At 31.2% G+C, this 20,479-nt stretch overlaps 1 protein-coding gene and 1 pseudogene across 19 annotated transcripts in view; one reads left to right on the top strand and one right to left on the bottom strand.

Annotated features, from left to right (window-relative positions):
* The window catches only part of LOC132368791 (tigger transposable element-derived protein 1-like), a 426,013-nt pseudogene that overhangs the window by 90,516 nt on the left and 315,018 nt on the right, over window positions 1-20,479 (top strand).
* Window positions 7,730-20,479, bottom strand: part of GULP1 (GULP PTB domain containing engulfment adaptor 1) — an 812,392-nt gene continuing 799,642 nt past the window's right edge. For all 19 annotated transcript variants that reach the window (XM_059928297.1, XM_059928301.1, XM_059928303.1 and 16 more), the window contains 3 exons: window positions 19,864-20,002; window positions 15,758-15,852; window positions 7,730-9,916 (listed from right to left, as the gene is read on the bottom strand). In XM_059928297.1, coding sequence (XP_059784280.1) covers window positions 9,845-9,916; window positions 15,758-15,852; window positions 19,864-20,002 — 306 coding nt within the window. In that variant the 3' untranslated portion in view covers window positions 7,730-9,844. The remainder of the gene's footprint in view (window positions 9,917-15,757; window positions 15,853-19,863; window positions 20,003-20,479) is intronic.

Here is a 20,479-nt window from a genome sequence, read left to right as displayed (position 1 = left end):
AGCAGCTAGGCCCGTGAGCCACAACTACTGAGCCTGCGCGTCTGGAGCCTGTGCTCCGCAACAAGAGCGGCCGCGATAGTGAGAGGCTCGCGCATCGCGATGAAGAGTGGCCCCCCCCCACTTGCCGCAACTAGAGAAAGCCCATGCACAGCAACGAAGACCCAACACAGCCAAAAATTAATTAATTAATTAATTAATTAAAAAAAAAAAAAAAAAGCCAGACCCTAGTTAAAGTGGTCAGGACAAACTTAAGAATTATGACATAGTAATCAGAAGTTTCTGCCAAATTATTCATACCACTTCATGTACTCTGGGAAAAAACCTAAGCTAGAACAGTTGATAGTAAATGATCCTTTTATCACAGCACTAATAGATGGCTTCTGTTCTACTGAAATAACTCGATGGAAGATATTGAATAAAGTTTTTTGTCAATAGTACCAAATGTAGAGCTAAATTAATATGGGATCAGAAAAAAGCATCACTTATATGGGTAAGCTAACTTAAAAATATTGTGTAGAACAAATTAACAATATGTAGCATTAAAAACATACATTAAAATTAAGAAATAGAAACTCATTTTGCGAATTTATTTTCACAAAATCTTGATATGAAAACAAACACATTTAATGAATATATACATATTTATTGTACTCTATTTGTCTTTCAAAATTTGAAGTTCTTACAAAAGCTTAAACATAGTGGACCTCTCTGCCTCTCAGGCTGAATCTGTCTGGAATATTGCTATAAATAAATAGAAATCACATTTTTCTACATCCATAATTGCCTTGGCTCTAATTCATACTAATTTATAATTATGATGAAGTGTCAATAAAGTCAAGAATAATTTTATGAGAACATTTAAGTATGTACTTTAAAATTAGAATAAAATTTTTCTATATGGTGACCTATAATCTATACAAAAGTCTTTCATAATTTGTGATTACTATTTATTTAGGCAGAATAGAGATATTTAGATGCAATAAGCTTGACTAAAATGTATAACTGATATTGTTTGCAACTCTCTTTTGAGGCTATATCTAAGAAAAAAAGGCAGCATGAAATTGCTGTTCAACAGTCTACTTTAGAACCACATTCTGTAGTTTGCTAATAACTTTTCCATATTATGCTGATCTGCAACTTTTGAAACCATGTTTTTAACCCAAGCAGTTGGCATAATTTCTAGAGCAACTGCTTTATTCTGGGAAATCTGGCTGCCATGGTTAGTGGTTTGACTACAGTATTTCCATACGAGTAAGTTCCCACTGATGTATTTGTGGTTTCACATACACCAAGAAATATTCTGTTATGACTGCTGGATGGAAAAGATTGTTCATCTCACAATGATCTTTCTGGCCACATAGACATACCACAATCTGTATCAGTAATCTTGAAATTTTGGCAGTCATAAATATACATTATTCTTGCCAGTATATATTCATTATTTAGATGGTTTTCTTTTGATGTTTTAGCCTTTAGAAAACGAAAGAAAAACGAAATATGTCTCTAACATTTTTCCAGCTTTTTTTTTTTTTTTTTTTTTTTTTTTTGGAGAGAGAGAGATAGAGACTTCTCTTGCTGGAAAGGGAGCATGGTCAGAGTGGAGATGCAGCCAGGGTGCAGAAATTTCAATTGTCTCTTCAAAATATGTGCAGTTAAGTCACATAAAAGAATCAGTGAAGGGCAATAACTTGTTTTTGCTTTCAGTCTATACCCACCTAGGAGAACAGACTCCAATCAGCACAAAAGGACTTCATCAGAGAAGCCTTTTAACATAAAGCATCTGTCTTAAGTTTTAAAAACATGACTTCAATTTTCCTCTTAAATACCATGACCGTTGACCTTTTGAAACAGAGCCTAAGTTTCTCTCTACTTGAAATTGCTCATTCTCATGAAGAACAATAATCAATTAATGCATTTATTTTAATCTTGCTTGGCCTTTCTTGAGAGCAAGCACATTCCAAAATAGCTCTCTGTGCTCTTTAAATCCTAGTTACACTGTTTTATTATACATCTGAAAAATGACTTTGCTATAGCAATTTTCCTGATACTTGTTAAAGGAAAAAATAAGTGGTATTACATGCAAGTTAATATTACATATTATATGATATAAAAACACTGTTGAACAGCCCTTAACATATAACATTCAAAATGATAAAACATGGTCTTCCTTTTACTTTTCCATTAATTTTGTTTTGTTAGTTGTTAGACAATTTTCATGCATTGCTTTTTGGGACATTTTTATACAATTTTCCTTTGACCTTCTAAGTTTTAGTTGGGGAACAGTACAGGAAACAATCTGGTTTTGATGGAATCCCAAATTTTTGTTAAGTGTGTGTGTTCTAAATAAACTCAACTAGGTCATATGACTCATGTGCTTTCCATGGTCTTATTGACATTATGTGTACAAACTTCCTAATTAATTTTATTTGATCATATAGACATTTTTGTTTCTTTTTTAAAAAAATTGAACTGTTTGCTAAGAAAGAGGTACTGCTTTAGAGTTTTTTGGCAAGATAACTTCGAAAGGTTTGTACAGATTTGCTCAATTTGCATGGCAAAAATAAATGCTCATGCTCCTGTGGTTTTCAAGGACAGCTGTTTTCTCTAGTTTCAGATCTGTGATTAAGCCTTAAGGAAGGGATACAGAGTGATGAGAAACGCAATTGGTGCCTTTGGAAGATCTAACAGGCATGCTGGGGATTTTTATGTTCTCTGTGTTTCTTTTCTTTATAGGTACAGTAATAAGAAAAACTTTACCAAAAAAAGTGACACAAAGGAGTGTAACACAACATATGTCAAAGGCAAGTTTTATTTGAATACATTTCAAGAAAATATTCTAGTATTCACATTCTCACATATGAAGCTTCATTATAAAACTTGTGGAGAAAAGCAGTACAGATCTCTGTGAATCTAAATATTTGACTCCATGTAAACATATTTAAGAATACTTGTGTTTTGATATTTCAGTATAGGATTATCTTACACATTTCAGCATTTTTTGCTGGCATTTTTTAAAGTTTAATGTTTACTTGGAAAGATGGGAGCTTCTGAATTCCTTTGAGACATGCAACATTTATCCTGAAGTTATCCTGAAAATGTAGCAAGCCAATAACTTTTGAAGAGAAGCATAGCCCCATTTCTGCCCTGTAAATATGCTCTGAGGTTGTGTACCTAGGATTAGGAAAGGCTGAGAAAGGAGAAAATCTTAGAATCATGCTTTTGCTTTGCATTCAACTTTATTATGAAGGGACAGAACTCTATACACAGATTTTGAGATGATAAACAGATACAAAGGCTGGAACAGTTTTGTGGTTTCTGCTGTCCTTTTTTAAGGGATTTTGGACAGCCAGATACATCATTTACCTAGGATTCATTGATTCAATATTTATTTATAACTGGTATGTAAATAAAAGATGAAATATTGCTTTCTATGACACCTTCTTAAAACTTTGGTTTATTTGGAGAACTTCCTTCCTTTTACGCCAAGAATAGCTAATGTTCAGGAATGTTATGAACCCCATTACATGAATTTCCCAAAGTCAAAGATCAGTCTAGAGTTATAACCGTGTCATATCACAGTATGAAGTTTTAAATCTTAGTTCAGTGTTTCCCTATAGATCAGACTGAGTTGTTTTAAAGTAAATGCAGTTTACAGGAGTAATTTTTTAAAATTACTTAAAAATTCACATAACGTACGGTTGAGAAATTTTCAAAATCAAATGATTCTAAGAAAGTGATATATGTTTTTCTAATAGCCATGGATAGCAGGAAGTCATGAAAAAAGTGTCCAGCTTACCCTCAGGAATTTTCCTTTTTAAATCCTTTTATGTAGAAAAGATGAAAAATGGAGGCATTACCAGAGAACTAGGGGGAATTAAAGAGGAATTACTGTAGAAGCAGCTTTTTACATAATTGCATCATACTTATTATTCCCTAGCCTGCAAATGTTCCAAGTTTTCTGAAAAATGAACAGGTCAGGTATCTGTGCATAGTCACTTTGCCACATGTGGTTAGTTGATATCTCTGAACATTTATGACTACCTCCCCACCATCTGTCTCCCACTATCTGTCTCCTCCTATTCCTTGTACTGTCGAGTACAAGTTTGGGTTGTTTTCTTTTTTTTTCAATTAACGCAGATGCCAAGAATAAAATAAATGGAAAACTAAATAGCTAAATGAAGTGCGTACGTTTGTGTATGTGTGTGTGAGAGAAATTAGTTTAAGCTGAATCTTTGCCAAAATCTCTCTGCATTCATACACTTCCTACATGTACTTAGCTATTTAATACCAATTATTAAATGATATTCATATTAAATTTTAAAAGTATATAAAAAAACAAAATGACACAAAGCACTGGAAAATAGTAACACTTTTAAATTAGTCCCAGAGCTACATTAATTTTTTCAACTATTAATAGACTTAGCCATAAAATTCTTTTATTTTTTTCTATCAAAATGTAGCCAAGAAACAAACATCTTTCTTTGCTTTCTTTGCAGGAAAGAACCGGTATCTGGATTACTTCCAGTTCATCCAGACAGCTATTTCAACTGGAACAAGTGACCTTCAGAACAGAATAGAACATAGCAGCCTGGCTAGACAGAGGGGAGGGAGTAGGCAACTGGGAAGGGCCCCAACATGTTCCTAAGAAATGTCATTTGAAGTAAGAGGACAATAAAAAACTAAGGACAAATAAATGAACTTAAAAATATTTAAGGCCAATGAAAACTGTGTGACCACAACATGGGATTCAAGGAAAGACGCAGTTTGAGTCTTTACCTATCATTCTTTAACTCACATGCTCAACAAATGTAGTTCTTCACCCTCTGAGTCCAGGCAATGTCCCTTAATTCTACAACATTCATCTTTGAATCCTCCAAGTCTCATTGAAGCTATAGTAATCAATTAATAAAAATCAATATTAACATAACTAATATCAACAATAGTCAATTGTTTTTCCTCCCTTGAGTGAGCCAGATTTCCTTGGTCTATGAATCTATGGTGATTAATAGATGCTCATAGAGAATGTCAAGGTCTTTATTTAGCAGATCATTGCTACATAAGATAAAAGTTAAAATACTGGTAAAGATTTTATCAGAAAGGACAAAGTGGTTATCTTCTCTTAAGATTTACTTGGAAGGCATGTTGTTCTTTTCTTTCACAGAGAGCATAAGAAGTTTTAGTTCACATCATTAGCAAGAAACATGCTAAAGAATCATTTAACCTTTTACTGAGCGCTTTATGGGTAAAGTGTTGTGCGTGGCACCAAAGATACAAAACTGTCAAAGCAATACTTCATTAAGATTTTTGGAGGATAAACAGAAAAGTTTTTTTAAAAAACTTTATTAAACAAATAGAAAAGTTAAAAAAATACTTTATTAAAAATATATTTAAATGGTGTTTCCAAGACAGTATTTTATTGATTTTTGCAAAATATATTAATAATGACAAGTTGATGAACTAAAATTTACAGAGAAAATGCTATGAGATTTCAGAATGTCCTTTAACAGAGAACTTAATTAGGTCCTGCGCGTACTGGGGAATTCTTTTAAGAAGATATTTCCTACAGCTTCTAGCCAGACTCCCTTTAATGAAAACAGCAACATTTAAAAGTCTGATGCAAGTTCCAAAGTGCCTGTAGAGCTGCTTGCAAACTGGAAATGTTTGGCTCAATGAATTTTGAGTGTGCATCTGAATAAACACCAAAAATGTGGCTAAAGGTAAATATAAGGTAATTATATAAGCAAAGTTTTAGTTACACAGTTGTAGTGGTACTATTAGCTCACACAAAACCCAATGTTAGTGATACAGAAATAAGAAATTCAGCTATTTCAATTTATCATGTAGTGATAAATTTTTATCAGAAAAATTCAAAGTGAGCTTTCAAACTCAACTTCTTAAGTATGCCATTCTTTGTATATTATTGACTATGATTTTGGAATTAGTGTGTCTGAGGATCAATGAACTAGAGTGGAAAGAAATCAATTCAGAGAAAGGAAATGTCTTCTGTTATTTAAATAATACCCAATTTCATAAAAATTCACTTGAAAGTAAGGAAATAGAAGACCATACATTATTTTAAGAGGTGGTCTCCTCACTAGAGTAAGGGAATCCCACTTTAGATGAATTCCAGAGAAATACGTTTTGAGGGAGAAAATTCTATAAGTGGGTTACATTTGGATCTTAATAACATAAGGTCAAGACATGGAACGAGTGTATAAGAATTAAGGTTTGGGTCAAATTTATGAAATGGGTGTTGGAGGGGGAAGTTCTTGAGACAGTCGTCTGAGGTTATGTAGGAAGGTGCGGACACTTAAATTAGGCACTTCTTGCATGAGACACAGGGGTCTGAGGGCAATATTAGCCATGCCCATATCAACAGTGTGTTAACTGCCCGTAAAGAGTGCAGTTTGGGTGGAGTCTGGGTTTTAGTTGTCAAAATTGAGTCCAAGATTTTTCAAAAAATTTAACAGAGGCTGAAACCCAAAATCATGAATAAATATTGAATTTGGAACTATAGATGGAAACACTGGAACAGAAAAATATTAACAGCCAGTTTTTTTTCATGGTTATGTTAAGTAACATCAAAAGGAGTAAAAACAAAAGTCAGTATTTAGAAATGCATCAACACAAAAATCTAACAGAAGTTCTATCTGAAAATGAATTCCCATAATGTGACTAAAATTTTAAAAAAATCAAATTCAAAATACAAGAAACAAGAAGAGATGAAGAAAATTATTGTCATTGGCCTGTCTTCATAAGCTTCACACTGGATATCTAACATTATAGACACTAGCCAGTGCTAAGTACCCAAATTTAAACATAGTTAAATATTAATATTCTAAAGGAAATTTTTGGTTCACACAGTACTTTAATACATATAAGTTTTCATTTATTAATTCAAGTATTTGCCTTACTTTTCCTTTACGACAATAAACTAACTGAAGACAGGGATCTTGTCACCTTCAATTTAACAATGTCTGTTAGCAAACTTACGAGATGTTTTCTTACCCACCTAATACATGATATTCACATAGAGTAATAAATGAATTTTAGTGAACGGATGGATGAATTGCTCACTGGTGTGCAAAGCTGTGCATGTGAGTCCTGTGCACCATTAAAATACTTAACATTGTGTTTTGAATAGATTCAAAACTTCATGATATTCTAATTAGCCACCACTCAAATTCTATTATCAAGTCCACCTTTTTAAGACTACCAGCCAAGATACCCTTTGTATTACTAGCTTAAAAAGGCTCTCCATTCTGAAAAGAGATATTTACCTAATACAGTTATTACACCAGATGCTTCTGGTGAAAGGAACCAAACTATGACCTCTCTCACCAGCAGGATGAAATCCACTGTTTTCACAACTGAATTATGTTGGATCATAAAGCTAATATGTGTGTGGGCTGTAAGAAATGAAGTTAAAGTCTTTTTCTGCTTTCTTCTTTCTCTTCCTGTCTTTCTTTTGGCACCAATCTATAACCAGGAAAATCTGGCATGAAATTAGCTTCAGAATGTGTCTAAATTAATTAGAGGTTATTTAATGAGTTATATATACAAATATAAATTATACAATTTAATTTATTTAAAATCATTTATTCTCAGCAAAATCAAACATATCATTGAGTTTACATAGAAATACAATTTGCAACTGTATCGTCATAAAAATGCACTGGTGAAATAAATGTTCATAATTAATGACCAATTATTTACTATTTAATCATGCCAGTAGCAGAATTGATTACCATTAAAAATTGGTACAGTAACATATTTTAAATGTGCAAACTACTCTATTGTGTTACCATTGATAATAAATCGCCACTAAATATATACCTGTTACATAAAGCTTTTTAAAGTACAATAAAAATACAAATTCTATCTGTTAAAAAAAGCCATTAATATGGCTTCTAAACATCCTCATTATACAAATTCCAAAATACTATATGACAAACAAAATTATAAAGACTCTTCTTTATGAAACATACACTACCCTCTAATTAAGGTACAACTTAGCAGATAACAGAAAGCAAACAAGAAGGCTTATATACACCACAGAACATTATGGGGATACATACAAATATAATATTGCATAAGCCTATTTGATTTCTGTTCCTTGTGAAAATGTACCTTTAGCACGTGAAGAAAATTCCCATGACTAAAGGAAAAGAAACATTTTTGAGATCTACCCTCAATCTAAGCTCATATTTTCATTAATTTAATTTTTTTTCTTATAATGTGATGAACCAAATTTATAAATTTGACCATAAATTTTGCTGCACTCAGTACAAATTACAGTCTGTTACATAATGGGCAAAGGTGTGAGAAAAAAACATTTTTAAAAGTCAGAGTTCATCAGCACATCAAGAATCAGCTGCGGGCTTCCCTGGTGGCGCAGTGGTTGAGAATCTGCCTGCCAATGCAGGGGACACGGGTTCGAGCCCTGGTCTGGGAAGGTCCCACATGCCGCGGAGCAACTAGGCCCGTGAGCCACAACTACTGAGCCTGCGCGTCTGGAGCCTGTGCTCCGCAACAAGAGAGGCCGCGATAGTGAGAGGCCCGCGCACCGCGATGAAGAGTGGCCCCCCCTTGACGCAACTAGAGAAAGCCCTCGCACAGAAACGAAGCCCCAACACAGCCAAAAATAAAAAAATAAAATCAATTAATTAATTTTTTTTAAAAAGTGGTTTCGATTAGGATTAAAAAAAAAAAAAAGAATCAGCTGCAAGAAAATGTTATTGTTCATGTTAAAGACTAAACTGAGCAGCAATTTCATTTTTGTGAAAAATGAGATTCTGACTTTAACAAAACAGATACAAATTAAATTTGCTAAATAATATTGATAATTCATAAAGAACAGGTGCCATAGATTTTTAACAGTATCAAAACTAATGGGTCATCACAAAATAAACTTTGGTGAGAAAATATCTTTATCAAAGGAGAAAATATAAGAAGGATAGTCTTATTCAGTTCAGAAAAAATATATTTGGTAAAGTATATATGGGTAATAGATACTGCAACTATAGACAGCACATATTCCAAATGTTTTTTCCAGAAACTTCAGATCATATGATGTTTAGTAATGTAACTTACCTCATTAGAAATTAAATTTTATTTTAAGTGTTTTGTAAATAGCAAATTTTCATTTTTTCCACAATCTTTATGTATGAAATAAATAAAATATTTGGAGTGTAGCTGATAATAATAACTAACATGATTACCTTGATTTTACTAATAAGTACTCTAAATACATTTAGTTTAATTATTATTGGAATTTATGTTTTTGTTATTTTACCTGCTAAAAAGGATCTGGTGGTATTATATTCAAAGTTTACATTTTCCCAATAATATGAACAACATTTCATACATAAAATGACATCTGTCTAATGAATGGTAACATGTTTATTGGTTTGAATATAGAACATATTTAGTTTGGCATTGGTGTATCTCTTGAGGACTCTGAAAGGTATCTTTAAGGTACGGCTTTTGGGAAATCAGTAATAAACTAGCATCCTAGAGAATGAACTTAAATTTGAAGAAGCTAATTATTTAGAGCTCAGACACAGGCAGATATTTGGATAATTTGTCTTTCAGTTATAAATTCTTCTACAAACAAACAGAAAGGAACATAAAAGTATGATTTACTTTACAGTGAGTTGTTTTTAAAACAAAATGCTACAGTACAACAGTGAAAGTATGAGGAAATTTTACAGAAATAATTTTCAGAAAGTTATGAGGTTCAAAAATATATTGGTACATGTATAATACCTGTCACAAGTAATAATGAATAATAGATATGTATACAAAACAAATTTAACAGATTCAAGACCTCTTGTTCTTGACATCAGCACCTGCTGTCTAATGGGTCGAGACAAAATACTGTGCCTTCAAGAGTTAGTCCCATTTTGAACCCCTCCTGCAAAATAAAGTAAAATCATTAAAATAGGAAATGCTCATAGCAAAAAAAAAAAAAATCAGTAAATGAAAGAGACTATGAGCAGAAGTTGAAATCTTCATGTTTTGATCAACTAAGAAATAATTATATGTCAAATGTTGGCTTGTCAAATTTTTATCAAATGTTTTTATACCCATTAGCATTTTAAATGTTTTAAATATATATGAGGTTAGCACGCATAAGAGATAGAAGAAAACAGAAATATGTGGAATTAAGTAATTTTAAGACTTAAATGTTTCTTTTCAGTGAAGTCTACTTTATGTCATTCTACTGTAGCTTAAATCCCTTGGCTTTAAAGGTCAATATTCATATAAGTAAGATAGCTAGACCTCAAGGTGATGACAGCCTGATAGTTTTCAACTTTTCTTCTTGGTTACCACTATTCAGAGCCTGGTAAAATAAATTGCATTGTATTCCCTAAATGCAATGCTGTATCCTATGTGTAACACAGGACTGCAGACCACTTTGCCATGGAGAAAGCTTCCTCTACTAGCCTTGTAGCTGCTTGTAGCTGCAAATTATTGCTTTGAATTCCATTCACCTCTAGCATGTTTTAGATGCTTCTGGAAGTGAAATTGATTTTGATTTATTGAGACCAAATACCCAATTGCCATGAAAAAAATTTTTTTGAAGATTTTTGAGTTAAAAGTTAGTGGCAAAGGTGTTTGTCCTTCTCTACTCCCCAGCTCTCTTCTTTTCTGTATAAGGTAGTTGAACTATGGGCCACTTCTGGTCTTACCACCTTCCCCATCCCCATCCTTGCTCATAAAATGAAATGTAGACAAAAGTCTATTCCTGAGGAAAAGAAAATCTCTCTCAAAGAGAAGCCTTTTGTCCTCTGTTCTGCTTTGTGTTTTGTTTAATTAGATGGTATCTACTTGTGTGTTAGCCAATTGCATATCTATTTGCATTTCCTCAAGTTACTTTCATTTAGAACCCGTATCTAATGTACTTACTATAAATCCAATGTAAACATTATCATATAGAGGAAGAAAATCATTACAAAATACAAGCCACACCTTTTTCACTGTTAATGTTTAGAGAACAATCTTCATTATGTCTAAGCACAAAGACCACACGGCAATGTCATCACTTTAAGGGTTTTTCAAAAGTACTTCTCGGTACTTGGAATACAAATTATACTTAGTTAAGTAAAAGTCAGAGTACTTACCATTGTTTTAAAAGCTTATTCTGGTCACAAGACAAATATTTTGCCACATGTATGCATATTTTTTTAAACAGCTGCCAAATACTTAGAAAAGTCAATACTTTAAACTGAAAATATTGTAAATAAACTGCTTTTTAAAATATTTTATTTGGATATCTGAGGATCTATGTACTATGTCATCTTCTGGAATATCAGATAGATAGATAGATAGATAGATAGGTAAGTAATGTGGATATATATTACCTTTGGAAAGATTTGATACCATTGTGTTTTAATCAGTTCATTCTGAAATTAAACCACTATCACTTCAATTACCCTGAAAATACTATTTATCAATGTGTTATCAGTATATGAAAGGCAGAATAGTAATCAAAGTAAAATAGGGGTCATTGTTTCAACAAAAAATGTTTGTATATCACTTACGAGAATATCTCCATGTTTTTATAAGGATTCTTTAGGAGTCCTCTTAGATTAACTTAATTATCCCTTTTGACAGACACATAGTTACATGGCTCCTTGGTTTTCTTTCCTCTTAAAATTTCCCACACATTTTCTGACCCTTCCTTCTAGGCCTCGTTTAGTAAGTCATGACTTAATGCATTCTAAATCCTTCTAAGGTTTCCATATCCTCTTGAATTTTAAACGTCTGAATGAAAATAAGGCTTATTTAATTTATGTAGTGATGGAAACTATCATAAACTCATATCACACAAAATAATGATTTTATTATTGATATATTATTAAAAATATATTTTTATATAAAATATTTTCCCCAACTGCATTTTCTTACTTTGAAACATGGAGAAAAGCATATCAAGGAAGAAAAAAAACACTCATATGCAACAATTAACGTGTTGAAGTATGTCCTTTGAGTCTCCCTTTTTTCTACCTATAAATTAAAAAATATTTAATACTAATATAAATAACTATATATTATATATAACTTATTTAATGTATTATATATAAATTTCTATATTCTTTTTTAATCTTAGTAGAACAAATTTGATTATTTTGAGTCCCTGTAAAACTAATTTGATGATTTTTATAATGTTCTATTAATTTTAATATAATTTATTTCCTGTATTTTATAATTATAAATAAGGTTGACTGGATGTTTTTATGCATAGAGATTTTCCACATTCATAGTTATTTTCTCCTCAGAATAGACTGTATTAAAGTTTTTGACATCAAATAGAAATACAAGTATTAGTAACAAATTACTCCCCAAAGGGATGCTGTGAACTGACCCTGGCCCAGCAATGATTTAGAGTGCTTGTTTCATCACAATTTCATTTGCACTCTATATTAGTAAAAAAATATAATGTTTAGTTTGCTGGATTAAAATAGCTTTTATAGTTCTTAATTTGTATGTTTTCTTTGATTAGACTTAACATGTCTACAAGTATATAGCCATCTGTGGTCTTCTTTTGTGAGCTATGCTTTTTTATTTATCTGTTGATTATTTAGTTTCCTAATCATTTGTCTACTTACTTTAATCATGTGTACATGATATAGTTATATTTTTTAAAGAGAAAATTTAAAAGAACTATAGAAGACCTTCTATAGGAGACTATATGTACATATTTTCCTTATAAAAATTTCTTTCCATTTCAAAAGTCTGATATATATTTAATTGTATTTCAAAAATTTTAAACTGCCCAAGGCTTCTAAAATTTATCTGAGTATATGTTGTACGTTTCAGCTATACATTGATCTTCTCCTAAATTATTAACCAGCTGACTTAACATCACTTAAGGCAAAATTCTTTCTTTGACTTGTCACACTCCTTTTTTAATGTATTAAATTATTATAACATACAAGGTACACTTCTGGGCTATCAGTACTATTAAACTGATTTGCCTGTCAGTGACATGTACTAAGAAGTTTAAATTATGTCAAATCATATAAGCATATAATTGATTTCAAATAAATATCTAATAATATCTAATAATAATAATCTCTAATAATCTAATAATCTAATCTAATAATATCTAATTTTCTAACAATTTATAAAAAATATGGCTTAACATTTCTGTTTAAATTCTTACATTCATGAGATATTTCTATGATTTCCTCTGTAAATAAAATAGGAAAATCCAAAATCTCATTAGGCTTATTAACTCAATGTAGTTTATACAACCCATTATACTGTATTAAGTTTTTACATTATATGCAAAGATAAAAATAGTAGCTAAATGTGTGCATTCAATTAATTAGGCTAACAAGATTAATAACAAAAGTCGTTATAAACTTTAGATAAAATATTATTTTACTTTAATTAAAGTGACCTTGCAAACACATCGTGGACTAAAAGGAACAGACAAGCAATGAGGCGGACAATGCAGTAGTGATTGAGTCATTGAAAAAATAACTTCAAATATGGGTTATAAAACCTCTTTAAACAAAACTAATAATCAGACATATACATGTGAGACTGCTTTTTGAATATTTATTTAAAAAGCATGCAAATATTAAGGTTTAGCTTTAAGAAGTTATAAGTTGTTTAAAATTATTATGAAAATAATATACCAACCATCTCTGGCGCTACCCACCATGAAAGCAGGAAAGAGTAAAAAAGACATTAAGAGTATATTAGAAATGACAAAAACAAAAACAAAAGCAAAACTACCACAGTGTAACATTATTTGACTACCATATCATTAAATCATTTCAATATAGTGTTTCTCAAACTGGGTTTCTACAAAAATCTGGACATACAGGCTAATCTTCAAACATCTATAGAAAACATTTGTTGTGCGAAAATCTAAAAAAACATTAATAGAAACTCTGTGTTTTGTATAACCTTTGAGAACAAATACTACCACATCAGTGCCCATGTTTGTTTTTGTTCTTACAAAAGCATTAGTCCACAGGTAGTACAAACATAATTGATAAAACTAATGAAAAGGAAAATAAATTTATTTCATATGAAATAAATAAAGCATTCTCACTAAATAATCATGCACTATTTGAATGAAAGTCTCGTAGTATTTTAACTATCGAAAAGATGTGGGGAAACTGTGTCATCAAACAAGATACATGCTGATATCAACGGAAGTATGATGTTGGTGGTTTTAGTTTCAGCCAAATAAAATAATCTATGCTGTTATATTAAAGTTCTTAATCTGAATTTTATTAGGTGTTGTAATTTTGCTTTTATTTAATTTATAAGTTTTGAATTAATAGTTGTATAAGAACTATAAGGATAAAATGTATATAACTTTTTTTGAAAATATTTAAGAAATGTTATAGAAATAGTTTAAGTCAATATTAAGGATTTAAAATAATTTTTCATGCAAAAGGGAATTATAAATCACCCAACTTGAGAAATTTTTGTTTTAACATATTCTTTAAAAACCTCAAGGTATGTTAAACAACCCAACTTTTAAAATGCAGAGGCATTATTATATCTAGAATAATAAGGAAATTCACATGATACCTAGAAAAGAAGACTGCTTCACACCTTCAGTCCAAAATCAGTGAAAGGATATTTATTATCTTTCTAGGAAGCAGTGTTTTATCAGTGTTAGAAGATCATAATCCACCCCTCAACTTTTTTTTTTCCAGGAAATGAAGCACAGAGAGTGAATGTATTAACCCAGGCCTAATAAATAAAAACCACTCCTTCTCTTCATCACATCTTCTCAATCAGCTTCATATAATTGGTCTCTGCCTGAATTCTACCGTTTATATATTGTCTTTTTGATGAAAAATAGGATATAATAACTTCATCAAAATGTAAAGGGAAATATAAGAGAAGTCTTATAAGCACTATAATAAAGAGAAGACTTTATTATAGTGCTTATAAGACTAATTACTAATCATGGCCCACTGTACAAAGCTTTTAAAACCAATATCTTCAAACTTCCAGAACAATTCAGAATTGAAAAATAAAAGGGAGAGAAAGAAATGAGAACCCAATTGGACTACATTCCTAAGGAAGCTGTCATTTGGTGTCTGCTGTTTCAATAAGAGCCCAGAAGTTATGAACTATAGTTACAATGCTTCCTATTATTTTATACCCCTCCTCCTTTGGAATTCTTCGTTTTAGCTCTCAGCTTTATTTATTAATTGAGGTAACATTGGTTTATAACATTATATAAATTTCATGTGTGAAATTTCAACATCATATTTCGACTTTTGTATACAGGACAGTGTGTTCACCATCAAAAGTTTAGTTTCTGACCATCACCACACAGTTGACCCCCTTTACAGTGCTTCTTTTTAAGAGACTGATTTCATTCTTACAAAGATTTTCCTTCACCCATTCACAATTCTGAAATTCATAACTGTTAAGACTGAGATCAAATCTTATAAATCTAGTGCAATGACCTTTTAATTTTTGGATTTTGAATAATTAACTCATGAAGAATTTATGTTATTTTGTATAAAAAAATGAACCATGTTTTTGCCACTGTAAATCGCACCATTAAGAACAAAACACAACGAAACCTTATCTTTAGCATCTGTCTGAGTATTTTTAGGACTAAATGTATGTTATTGTTATTTTAAAGTAATTATTTTAAGTAAGTTGATAATAGTTCAAGGGAAGGGTAGTTTTAGAAATAACATTCTCTTAGTCCCATAGAAAAAAGAAAAAAAAAATTTATGGGCCAATCTGTTAAAATAGTCACCTGCATCTCATCTAATTTTGATTGAATATCTGGAGGGAAATCCCCTGCTCCACAGTTAAATGGGTCAAAAGGTTCTGCTCCAAACAGGTCCCGTTCTAAAAGGAAGAAAATAATTTAGTTTATGAAATGACAAGGAGTGAGTTGGGGTGAGTTAGGTTTCAAAGGCAGGACTATATAAAGAAGCACCTGCATGACCAAATGAGCCCCTATCCACACGTACACTATATGCTGGGCTTTCCTGAGCTTAGACTAGTTAAACACCAACAAGGAAGCAAAGATCCGCTTTTATAACGATTTAAAAACTATTTGGTGACAAAGAATTATTATTCAGAGAGGTTTCTGTGTCTTTAAGTAAGACTTAATATCAAATTCACCAAATATTTCATAATTAATATATTACAATACCTACACTTTACTAAAGCAATTTAAATGTACTAAAATTAACGTATTACTCACTGAAACTTCTCTATTCCATTTATTGATGACTCTGCAACACAATAGCGAAGCAATATGTAGGACCTAGTAGATTAGGAAGTAGTTTAACTCACAGTTCATGTACTTTAATCTCACCGTTTAGCCAGAAAAAAATTAAGGCACATCATCTCATGCAGTATAAAATCATATCACCTTCCTAGATAACCACAATGAGACAGGTTCTTTAAAAATGCCTCCTATCCCCCAAAAACAAATTTCTTTTAAAAAATAGCAGTAATGGAGTATCAAAAAGCTCTCTGTGCATATATTTTAAAGTCTGCATTGTTTTTTTAATCACTAAAGAAGTATCAAAGTTAAAATTGATGTTTGTAATTGATAGGACTATGACTTAATTTATGATTTAAAATTTTTCTTAAATTTAAGAAATTTCTTTCCTCTGAATCAATTCAAATGCAGCCTTAACTGACAAAAAATTAAATTATATATGGGCAAGGGAATTTATAATGTATCAAGACTTTCATTTTTCAGGAAACTATATTCTCTAAATTAAATGCTTTGTAAGAAATAATATTTATGCTACTTGAGTTCTATTATATCTTCTAAATCATTCTGTGACTCCCATTATGAAAGATTCTTGCTTCTCTGGTTACAATTTTTTTTTTTTTTCAGATTCATGTATTAAGTTAATAAATGTAAAATGTTTAGAAGCTCCTGGTTCTGGTAAGTATTGTATAAGTAAGAAGGATATATAATTTATCTTCCAAATAAAGACACTTTTAAGAGTGAAAGGAGTGCTACCAAGTTTCACCAGGATGAAAGGAATAAGACAGGGTACTCCTAAACAAATGGGAATTTACTGTCACCGTACATATAACTGATGGGTATTATTATTGTTGTTACTATTTATTTTCCTCAGTCTGATGTTCACTGTAGGCAATAAACCAGAGCTTAGAGAAAAGAGGAACTGTTCTTTGGAGGTGCATCCTGGTTATCACCGTACCACGAACACATCAAGCAATGTTTTACATGTGGTAGATGCTTGTCAAAAGAAATGAATTAATAAAGAGGAAATAGAGTTGTCAGGAGAAACAGAGATTCTCATTACACAGGTTTTCTAAAGTTGGGATTCAAAATCACCAGAGATTTCAGATGGGCTTACGGGATCCTTACCATTCCTGAAATGCAATGCAAAATTTTGTATGAGTGGGCATGTTGTGTTTTTCTGTGAAGAGTTTAACTTTTATCATATTCTCAAGGGTCCACAACTCCCCCACAAGTCAAGAAAGTACTACTTTACATATTAAGTAGACCTATCAATACCAGGCAAATTAATAAATATAACAGAGCTCTTTGGCATATCTTAGTCAGCTCAGACGGATCTAAAATTCGTAACAAAAAATCATATAAGTCCAATTTTCTATTTAAAAAGATTTGCTATGTAATTAATGACATGAAAATTATTTAATCTAATACAAGAGCAAAAGAATAAAAAATAGGTGATACTTCACTCATTCTTTTGTTTATCCACTAAATATTTATTGAACACATATTATGTGCCATACATTTTGCTAGGCAGTGGATTAAAGCAGTTGAGGAAAGGACTTTAGAGTCAAGTGCCTTCCCTCATGTAATTTATAATCAATTAGGAAACATGATATTAAACAAATTAATTAAAGTCTGATACATATTCGAAGATCAAAAATATGCTCTGGAGAACTACTAGGGTTCTCAGGCAGTAAGGAGAGAAACTAAGGAACAATCTTGTAGGTTTCTGCTTTTATGTATTTAAAATATAAAGAAAAATAAATGAATGAATACATTTAAGATTTCATTTAAAGAAAAAGTCCTATTACTAAAACCCCACTGGATTACAGTTTTAGACAATTTTACAATTAAAACTGAGTTGAACAATCTCTCCTTAAATTGTTAATATAGATGGACAAGAAGACGATTGATAGATAAATGATAGATAGATATAATACAGTGGTAATCAGAGCTCCATTTCTTTCTAACTATCTATGTATCTATCTATCTTATCTTTCTATTGATATACTGCTGTATTTACTAAACTCTGGCATTTGGGATAGATAGACATTAAAAAATATAGCAAGATGTTACTTCAGTTTCTCATTAATAAATCCCTAAAAACCATTTGACCATCTCTGCCTAGATTTTCCAAAGGCATTTCAAACTCACTAACGTTTAAAAGAGACTCATCAGTTTCCCCCTCTCTACCTCTAGTTTTCCCATTAACAACATTTGGTCCAAAATCCTGAATCATAATGGAGTTTGAACTCTCAGTTACCATCCTGATGGATTATTCCTTCTAAGTATCTTAAAATCTATTCACTCTTCTCAATTTATATTCTACTCGGATTAAAATCTGCCATTGTGGATACACTTCTAATTTATACTTCAAATTCTAGCATGTAACCCAAGTCTAGCGTACATACTAAACAAATACCCATTGGATTAAATACATGAATGAGCAAAACATTGATGTAGTCCAAGGAAGTAAAAAATAGTGGCAAAGGAAGAGATCTAGGACACTCTTAAGGACAAAAAATACCCCATTATGATATCAGGATATTGGCAACATTTTCTAAAAACACACCATGACGTGTATATTTTGGATTATTTCCTTGAAAAAAATATTTTGCATTGACACAAAATATATTCAGAAGAATTTAAATGTACTATATTTCAACAAAAGTATTGAAATATTTTTGTACACTGATTTTTAAAGTTCTAATGTTATTACTTTGTATTTACAAATTAGTCCTCTGAAATGTACTGAATACCTAAAATGTGCAATGCACTTTGTTGAGTTGTGCAGGGGAAACAAATAAACTATAGGCTCTGAAATGCTTTACAGCCTTAAGCTAAAACTTCAGAGTTACATTGAAAATGTCTCAAACGTGAACCAGAGAGGATGCAATAAAGCAAAATATGTAAAACTCTCTTTTCTTCAGTGCCCCTTTAGACCTGATGACTGATCATGGCCATTGGAAACTATTCTTTCACTTTCTGTGACAGGGCACAGAGCAAAATATAGTCAAGACATTGACGATGAACATCTGTTAGATGCTTTCTACTTCATCAGAGAGACTTCTATGTTCCTTCCAGACATACAGAAAGTAAATCAGAAAAGCAATGCATTTATAGCTTTGTAGATATCAAAGAAAGAACACTTACATAGGGTTAATAAATAAATAAATCATGTAATTCATAGATTTATATATTTCTTTAACTAAGACTATCCATATACTCTATGATAAAAAAAAAATTTAAACTGAGTTCTAAATGATGAGTCAAAATGATTAAAATAATTACCACAGGACTGTTCTTAATCATTAAAAAAAACATTAAAAATATAACTCCAACACAAAAAACATAATTGTTTTGTATTATGAGGTAACTAACCCTATACCAAAATATCATTTTTCATAAAATAGTTTCAAATGCAAATAGTGATGTCTTTAGTAGTATACTCTCAATTATTAAGTAAAATATAAATAACTGAATTTGGCACATATATATAAACATAATTCTTCGGTGATTAAAATTTTTAGTGAGCTTGTGAAGATATATAATTTCCCATAAAGTGCTAATTAAACATTTAAAATGTACACAAATATAGCAAAGAATATTGATTTGTTTAGAAAGCTTACTAATCTCGGTAGATCTACTAGGGACTGGAGGTGGCTGCGTGCCATTGCGAGTAGGTATTGAAGACTGGTGTGAAATTGGAGAAAATGGAATCATATCAAAGATGTCAGTGGAGGGACACTTAGGTGTCACATTGCCTGCCTGCAATGAAGATAACATGAATTAGGGTAGTATTCCATGTAGACACATTATAATGTTAAATATTTCATACACAGATAAAACATATATAAGCACAACAAAAAATGCAGTTGAGTCATATGAACTTGCCATTCTGTAGATCAAAAATAGTTACATATTGGCAATTTCATATGACTCAACCACTTATGCTAAATGCTCATTGGCAAGAAAATTTCTGCAAAAACGTTCTCAAAGATGATGGCAAAAATGGTGACAATACTATTCTAGACAGATATAAAAGGTATGTTGGATTTTTTGTATATCTAGAAATAATTGCCACTTATATCAGAGAATTGAAAACATGTTAGAAACTATTTACATAAAACCCTGATTTCAGTAATGTCTTTTGCACAAGATTACAAGATTTAGACAGAAATAACCGAACATAAGCAATGCATCTTAAATATAACCATTCAAAAGCAATTGATAATGATTTTAAAA

This window comes from Balaenoptera ricei, chromosome 7, assembly GCF_028023285.1.
Source record: "Balaenoptera ricei isolate mBalRic1 chromosome 7, mBalRic1.hap2, whole genome shotgun sequence".
Classification (NCBI taxonomy): domain Eukaryota; kingdom Metazoa; phylum Chordata; class Mammalia; order Artiodactyla; family Balaenopteridae; genus Balaenoptera; species Balaenoptera ricei.
This window is presented reverse-complemented; position numbering and strand designations above follow the sequence as displayed.